Below are 8,381 nucleotides of genomic sequence, written 5' to 3'. Positions count from 1 at the left end.
GAAGGTTAAAATAAGATATATTTCCCCGGAATCATAAATACATCTGGTGCATAGAGTAACAGCAGCGCGGTCCGGACCCCCCCCTCCTCCCCCCAGTACAGTAGGGCAGCGGGACTGAGTGAATACAGCCAGTGCTCCTGGGCTTCGACCTCCAGGGGACGCGGGGGCGCTGGGGACAGGCGGACAGGGGCCAGGCCCCTCCGAGCGGGCGACACATGCTGGGACACGCGGACGTCCAAGGGTGACCCCGGCGGCGGGAAGGAGAGAGCTTTTTCCAGGGCCTTCTTTTCTAATCACCGAGCAAAATAAATATAAATACTTCGAAAATAAGACCGCTTCAAAAAGAAGGAGTAGAAAAGGTCAAGAATGGGAGGCGGAAAAAAAAAAAAAAAAAAAAAGACGACGACGGGGGGCGGGTCGCCCTGGACGTGGCCGCGACCCCTCCGCCGGCGGGGCGGGGTGGAGGCGGAGATCGCGCGCGACTTATGTACACGTGGACGTCTGGAAGGCAGTTCGATCCGGCGCGCCTTTCCTGGAAATCACTGCGGCCCGTGCGCCGAGGAGTCGCGGCCGGGCAGAGGCGCGGGCGTCGGTCTGCAAGCGAGGGGGCCGCGCCGCGGGAGGGCGCCCCCCGCCCGGCGCCCGCAGACGCAAAGCGGGGTGCTCGGGGCTGGCCCGGCCGGAGGCGACGGCGTTGGCTCCAGACGGCCTCGCGTCCTCGTCTCGGGCCCCGGAGCCCGAGCCTCGCCCCGGCGGCTGCGAGGGCGCCACGGGTCCGAGGCTCACAGGAAGAAGTCGGGCGCGCCCTTGGCCCCGCCGGGGCCGGCCTGCGGCGGCGAGGACTCCCGCGGGAAGCCAGCCCCGCCCGCGCCCCCGGGGCCGCCGCGGCCCGCCAGCTTCTCGTATTTCTCCTTGTACAGGTCCCGCTCCTTGGCCAGGCGCCCCACCTCCACCTTCAGCTGCTCCACCTGGCTCTGGAGCTGACACTTCTCGCTCTCCAGAATGTGCCGCTGCTGCACCCGCTTGAAGCGGCACGACTGCGCGTAGCCGCGGTTCTTGAGCGTGCGCCGCTTCTGCTTCAGCCGGATGACCTCTTCCTTACTGAAGCCGCGGAGCTGCCGGTTCAGCTCGCGCACGGACATGGACACCAGCTGGTCGTCAGAGAAGCGCTCCTCCAGGCGCACGTGGTGGCCCGCGCCGCCGCCGCCGTGGCCGGCGCCGCCGTGGTGGTGGTGGTGGTGGTGGTGATGGTGGTGGGCGGCGTGGTGGTGGTGGGCGGCGTGGTGCGCGCCTTGGTGGTGACCGGCGCCCACGTCGTCCGCGCCGCCGCCGCCGCCGCCCGCGAAGCCCTGGCCTCGGAAGGCCTCGTAGGCCGCGGCGGCCGCCGGGTGGTGCACACCGTGGTGCCCAGCGTGGTGCCCGCTCCCGATGAGCGCCTCCACCGCGTCCTCGGGTGTCAGGTTGAGCGCCTCGGGGTTCAGGTGGTGCTGGTATCCGCTCATCCAGTACAGATCCTCCAGCGCCGGCTTCCCCGAGACGCCTCCGACGGCGCCGGGGCCCCCGCTCGCTGGCCCCGGGGCGCCCCCGGTCTGTGCCGCGCCGCCGCCGCCCCCCGCGCCGCCGCCGCCACCAGTGCCCGGGCTGGGTGCGCAGAAGCTGGGCGAGGAGGGCACGGAGGAGCAGGGCGTGCTGAGAGGCGTCGAGGACAGCGAGCCAGGCGGCAGGCGATGGCAGAAACGCTCGGCCTCAGGTGGCTCCTTCTTCACCTCGAACTTCATCAGGTCGAAGTCGTTGACGTACTCGATGGCCAGCGGGCTACTGGGCAGCTCGGCGGCCATCGCCAGCTCCGTGGCCATCTCCCGGGGCCCCGGCCTCACCTCCGCGCCCGGTTGCGCCCCGAAGAAGGGCGTGGGGGGGGAGCCGCGGGCCTCTCCCCCCCCCTCTGATACCCACGGGCGTCGGGTCCGGGCGGGGCGGCCGCGGCAGGGGCGCTGGGGGCAGCTTCGGGACTCCGCGGCCAGGCGCGCTTGGAAAAGTTTCGCGCAGTCAAGTCAGGGGTTGTCGCTGGGGACGCCGCCGGCCGGCTCTCTCCGGCGGCCCCGGGCCGCTTCCCAGCGGGCGGAGGCCACCCGCGTTCCCCTGTCTCCGCGCCAGCGACGGGGCAGGTGGCCCAGCGGGTGGCGGCGCGGCCGCCTCCTGGGGCAGCTGGGACACCCCGCGTTCAGCCTGTGCTGGGCCTGCCCCGCCTCCACAACCTAGCGCCGCAACGCGCGCTCCCCTTTATAGAGCTAGATGCCCGGGCCCGCCTTTCAGGGAGGGACGCGCGCCCTCGGGCCAATCGGAGCCCCAGAACTGCCGCCCTCATTTGCCTATCCCCATGGCAACCCGGAGCCCAGCTGTCAATCTCCTGCGGGAAACAGCTGTGGGAAGGAGTGGTGACCGGCCTCGGGCTAGAGGAGGGGGCAGGGCCCTCTGGTGGCGGCCGCGGGAGAATGCAGCCGCGAAGGACGCGGGAGCCGCGGGGGCGCGAGTCAGAGGGGCGCCGGGCCTGGGGACCCGCAGTGACCTCTGGGGCCTCGCGTCCGCGACGGGGCGGCCGGAGAGTCTCGGGGAGCAGAGGGCGCCCCTCGGTGCCTCAGTACCCCCCGCCGTCCAGCTGGCTGTGACCCCGCAGCCCCTTCTCCGGCCCTTCCCGGTTGGCGGGGAGGCCGTGCCCAGCACGCAGGTGTGGCGACGCGGGGAGACCTTCTAGCCTCTCGACACCGTGACTGCGGCCGGCGGACGCTGCGGAGAGCGCACCGGTTATTTTTAGCGCGCGGTTCAGGCGGGTTCAGGAATTCAGTCAACAAAGTTGCTGGCGCCTAGGCTCGGCGGGATGCACGCGTGGCAGGGCGCAGGTGGGGAGGAGGAGGGCGACGCGCAGAGGGTCCCGCGGAGGCTGTGCTCCAGGGGCCCGGGAGGGGGCAGGGGGACGCGCGGCGCTGGGTTTGGCTCGGGAATTAGACATCTCCCACCCCAGCTGCCCACCAGCTCGGGTCTGGCGCGGGGTCCGGCGGGCTTAAGAGACCGAGGTAAGAAGGCTCCATCCTTCCGTCCCGGCGGCGGGCAGGCCCCACGGAGCAGAGGCGCCCAAGGCTTAGTGACAGCGAAAAGGGCGGCGGAGCTCTGGGCGCGCAGGAGCCGGGGAGAGGTCCCTGACACCGCCCCTCTGGGGGTCGATGGGGATGGGAGAGGCCTGACCCAGAGTGACATCCCCATTCTCTATCCTGCTTTTACAATGTAAAAGCTCAATGTTAAATGTAAGCATTTGGGCATAGAAAGAAAAGTCCAGGATGTGGGCAGGGAGTCACCAGGGAAAGCCTAGCCATATGCTGGGAGGCCACTTAGCTACCAGGACTTGTACCTTGTTCCTGGTTTGACTGTTTATAATTTATAATAGAAGATGTCATACAATTGGAAGTGAAACCCCACTTCCTGAGATGTCATGAGGGTGGTCCAGCCCCACTGTGCCAGGTGGGCACCTCTGTCTTTTCCCCCACATCCCCACGCCCTGCAGGGAGAGCAGGGACTCCTTTGTCAGACACGCCCAGACAGAGCATGGGGACCCAGCCCACAGGGATGGCCCAGCAAGTGGCAGAACCGAGGTCCTGTGCCAGGCAGGTGCTTGGACTCCAGGACACATAGGTTGCCAGAAGTGTTGCAGGGTTTGGGGCTCTTTTTAAAAGTCCCAGTGTCCAGAGGGAGGCCCCCACCTCAGAGGAGTGAACATGTTCCTGTCTGCTGGGGAGAGGACCTGCCTTGGGCCACCGTGCCCTCCTGGCCTCTGCTTCTTGCACTATGGCTCCAGCCAGGCCACTGGGCCAGGCGGGGGTTCAGTTCTAAGCCCAGGAGGATGCTGGAGTGGAAGAGCCCAACCCCAGGACCAATGCAGGCCTCCTCACAGATCCATAGCCACGGTGGCACCTCCAGTCCGCCCAAGCCCCTCCCCTTGTCCTGAGAGCTGCAAACAGGCAGCTGAGGCCAGGGCGGCCTTGCAGAGTAGTCTGTGGAGGGCCATGACGGGCTCTCCCAGCTGAGGGAAGGTGTGACTGACCTTGGTGGGAGAGATGGGACTACAAGGGGTGCTCAGCTGGGTCTGAGGAAGAGGCCAGCAGGACCCAGGTCCCCTTTCCTGTCTGTCTGCCAGGAGTGGCTGGGAGAAGCGCCACAGAAAAAGCAGACAGGTGGGCTGTGTGCATTGGGGCCACAGTGGCATGCCAAGGGAACACTGACCTGTCTGCTCCCTAAACAGTCTGTCCTGCCCCAGAGAAGGCTTCCTTTCCCCTGGCCTGCACCAGCACATCCTCCTAGGGCCTCTCACACCCATCAAACAACCAGCCTGGAACCCATGGGATTCCACAGGGATCACTTGTGTGACTCGTCGTGAAATGCACCCTGCAAATCTTTATTGAGCACCTACTATGTGCCAGTCAGACTGCCTGCCCCAGGGGCACCTTTTATCAGGGAGATGGCCCAGAGGTCTCTGGTTGAAAACAAGCCCTCAAAGCGTGATGGCGTAAGGCAGCATTTCAGGATGCTCCAGGTTCTGTGGCAGATGTTTTGTCCTGGGCACAGGGGATGGCTGGTCTCTGACGCCAACGGCTGGGAGGACTTGAAGGATAGCTGATGGCTGAAGCCATAGCACTGTCTTCAGGCCCATGTGTGGCAGATGACAGTGGCTGCTGGCTGGACCGGCTCTGTACAGCGTCGCCGTATGTGGCTCATGAGGGCTGGTTGGGCTTCCTCCCAGCATGGCCGCTGGTTCCCTGAGTGAGCAAGCATCGACAAGAGCCAGGTGGCATGCCTGGCACTTCTGTGAGTCCTGAGGGGTGCTGTTGGCTGAGGTGTGGTAGTGTAGTGGTCTGCCCACCTCTGAGGAGTGGGCAGAGGCCATCTCCTGCTGGAGCCTCTTTGGAAAACAGAGTCTGTGGAGTGGAGGTTGGAGGGCAGAAAGTAAACCATACATAATAAGTAAATTATACAGTGTATCAGTTTCCTGTTGCTATATAATGAACTACCACACCTCTGACCACTTAACACAGTTACTATCCCTCAGGTTTGATGGTCAGGAGACTCACAGGCCTGGTGTGGGCTCTGCTTAGGGTCTCAGGATGCTGGGGTCTCTCCTGGGGAAGGACCCTCCAGGCTTCCTCGGGTTGCTGGTAGGAATATTTCCTTGAGTCTGAGGTCCACAGGCCCCACTAGTTGCTGGCTGGAGGCAGGGGAGCCTCTGGTTACCTCTCCCCATGGCTGCCCCACCAAGGATTGGGATAGTTATAAAGTGATGTAATCATGCCAGGCTCTATGGTTGGGGGCAGGTCCCAGGTCCCACTGGCCCTCATGGGGAGGGCCCTACCAGGGCAGGAGCAGCAGCACTGGTGGGACACCATGGCCCTGCCCCCTCCTGCAGCATGTGAGGTGAAAAGTCAGCCGGCACCCTGGACAGCGACTCAGTGGACAGAGCGTCATCCTGGAGCACTGAGGTCACCGGTCTCTGACTTGATCTCAGGGTTGCTAGCTTGATCCTAAGGGTGCTGGCTCGACCCTGAAGTCACCAGTTCAAGCCCCAGTCAGGGCACATGTGATGAGAAGCAATCAGTGGGTGCACAACTAAGTGAAACAAGTTGATGCTTCTCTCTTTCTCCCCACCCCTTCTTCTCTCTTTTAAAATAATCAATGAAAACAAAATATATAAAGAGGTCAGCGGGAGCCAGAGGGGCCTGGACTGATGTGGGAAGAGATCAGGAGCTCCAGGTGGCCCCGCTGAAGTGGGGTGACCATTGTGCGGGCCCCTCCCCAAGCCGCTGCTGTGGGGCCAGGGACAGATCTGTGTGCACTTGGCTCACTGATTCCACATCTGTGCTGCGTGCAGGGCACGCGACTCTTCCGATGCTTGCTGTGTAATTCTCCGCCGGAGTTCTGTGCTGCCCAAGAACCAGTGCAGGGAGTCCAGAGGGGTCACTTTTGTCTCTGGGAGGCAGCTCCTGAGCTGGAGCAAGTGGTCATCCGGCTGGTCACCTGCGTGGAAGTTATGACGTGACCCTGCAAGTGTCCTTTGGCCAGCAGGGCCAGCTAGTCTCTTCCTGGCTGCATTTCCTCCCCCAGGCATTTTTCTCCCGGGCCGGGAGCTGCAGGGCTGGCGCCCTCCCCACGGGAAAGCCCGCTACATGCCAGCCACCATTCTGGGGTGCACATTCAGCAACCGTGGTGGGGGAGAAGGGGTGGGGGCCTCCTTGGAGAGGGGCTCCACGGGCAGTGGTACCCCGTCCCCAGCCCACATCTCCCCCAAACCACACCCAGAAGTCACCTCCGTGCCCCAGGCCCATTGGCCTCTACCCTGCCCACTGTCCCCACTCACGCACCTCGCCTCTCCCAGACCTGAGGCCCTAGGCAGGTGCCCAAAGGCCCGTCAGCTTGGACCTCAGATGTGAACCACGGCTCTAGGTCTGCCCTAAATGAATCCCTCACCTCCAACCTGGAGGGTCGGTGAGGGGCTCCTGCCCCGTGCAGGCTCTCAGCTCATGGGGTACACTCCACTGGGCACATGACTTCAGGTCTCACCCAGATGGCTTAACTTCTCTGCTCTGCAGGTGGCAGGAGAGCCAGAGTGAGGGGGCCTGGAGGGCACTCCCTGCTCCTGGGCACTGCCCTCACGCAAGGCTCCGCGTCCTCGAGCCAGAGCTGTCCTCAAGCCATCAGCCACCTGCCATCCAGGCAGTCTGCGGGAGAGCCCAGCCCAGTGAGGACGGTGGGCTCCAGGGGAGGGGTGGCCCTTCCTGGGCAGGGACCGTGCTCTTGGCAAAGCACCCCTTTTAGTCTGGGTGGGGGTGACCTTGCACCTTCATCCCTGAGGATCTTCACTGGCTTGCCTCTTAGCAAGAGGAGCCCAGAATGACCAATGGGCACTTTTAGCTCCTACCCGGGAGCGGGGATGTTGATCGGGCCAAGCCTGAAGCTGAAGGACCCGTCCCCAAGTGGGTCACCAGGAATAGGGAGGGGGAGCTGGGCCCAGGAACACTTCTGGAGTCTTCCATGCTGGCCACTGATTGTCCGACTGGCTGCTTCTGGGCCACAGGCTGCAGCATGGGCAGTGGGTCTTCCGTCCCAATCCCTTTGACCACGAGGCCTGGCCTTGCTGGGGGTGGTGGTGGTGGAGCAGCTCCCTAGTGAGTGTGGGGCTGGGAGGGCCGACCCTGGAGAGCAGCGACCAGCCCTGGGCGGGGGGGCAGGCGTCCAGGTGCCCACAGGGAACACACCTGCCCACCTGGTGTCCTGCTGGTGCCCACCTGGAAGCCTGGGGGCACGAGTGTGTACCCTCATTGACTGAGTGGGGAGTGAGGGTCTGTCGAAGCCTCCACAGCTCCCATCTGGCCAAACCAGTAACTGTGTGTCTGTCCACCCAGGCCAGAGGTGGCACTTGTCCCCAGCCCCTCCCACGGTCAAAGCTCTGCCCTTGTGGAGAGCTCAAGGAGGGCTGAGAGGGGCCCCTGGGACAGGATGCTGAGGTGCCCAGAAGGCTCGACAGGCCCCTTTCTTGGCACTCAGCCCAGGGTCCATGGCTTCCACTGGGCCAAGCCACCCTGGGGCAGGCTGGGTAAGTGAACTGCCCAGAGGGGCTCCAATCAGCTACCTGACGGGGCGGGGGCCCTTACTTCCCAGCCAGGTCTAACTGCAGAACCCACCCCCCTGCCAAATAGGCTGCAGCAGGGCCATGGTTGTTGGTCAGGCCCCAGGGACGTCGGCACAGGGTCCTGGGCAGTGTAGAGCGATCAACACCAAATGACCTAACTATTGTTCTGCTTGATTGAGCACCTGATGTCACTCGACCAACCTTGCTTCTCACCACCTTTGGGGCTGGTGCAGAGACGCCCCACCTCAGAGACAGGGGCTGGTGGAGGGCAGGGCTCCTGGACTCATGTGGCCTCATGGGGTGAAGTGTCCACCCACCTGAGCACTGACTGGGCCGATGGACGGACCTTCCTTTCCCTCCCTCCCTCCCTCCCTCTCCTTCCTCCCCTCCCTCTCCTTCCTCTCCTCCCTTTCCTTCTTTCCTTCCTTTTTTTAGCAGAGACAGGCAGGAACACTCAGCCATTCCTATATGTGCTTTGTCTGAGGATCAAACCAACTTCTGTGCTTTTGGATGATGCTCCTACCAACGGAAGTGTCCAGCCAAGGCTTTGTTGACGGATTGGTTTTTAGAGAGACAGAGAAAGGGAGGGAGAGAGGGAGGGGGGAGGGAAGTGTTCCTGGCCGGGGATTGAACCCGTGACCTGTTGCTTCGGGACAGCACTAACCAACTGAGCTACCCAGCCAGGGCCTGGCCCTGCTTTGTTGAACTCTGG

At 63.8% G+C, this 8,381-nt stretch overlaps 1 protein-coding gene across 1 annotated transcript; it reads right to left on the bottom strand.

The window, feature by feature from the left end:
• Positions 1-645: 645 nt before the first annotated feature.
• MAFA (MAF bZIP transcription factor A) lies at positions 646-2,241 on the bottom strand. Its single transcript, XM_066265513.1, has one exon. The coding sequence runs from the start codon at positions 1,854-1,856 to the stop codon at positions 783-785; it is 1,074 nt and encodes a 357-aa protein (XP_066121610.1). The 5' UTR covers positions 1,857-2,241; the 3' UTR covers positions 646-782.
• Between the last annotated feature and the right edge of the window lie 6,140 nt (positions 2,242-8,381).

This window comes from Saccopteryx bilineata, chromosome 3, assembly GCF_036850765.1.
Source record: "Saccopteryx bilineata isolate mSacBil1 chromosome 3, mSacBil1_pri_phased_curated, whole genome shotgun sequence".
NCBI lineage: Eukaryota > Metazoa > Chordata > Mammalia > Chiroptera > Emballonuridae > Saccopteryx > Saccopteryx bilineata.
Note: the sequence above shows the minus strand (reverse complement) of the source record. Positions and strands in the feature narration are given on the sequence as shown.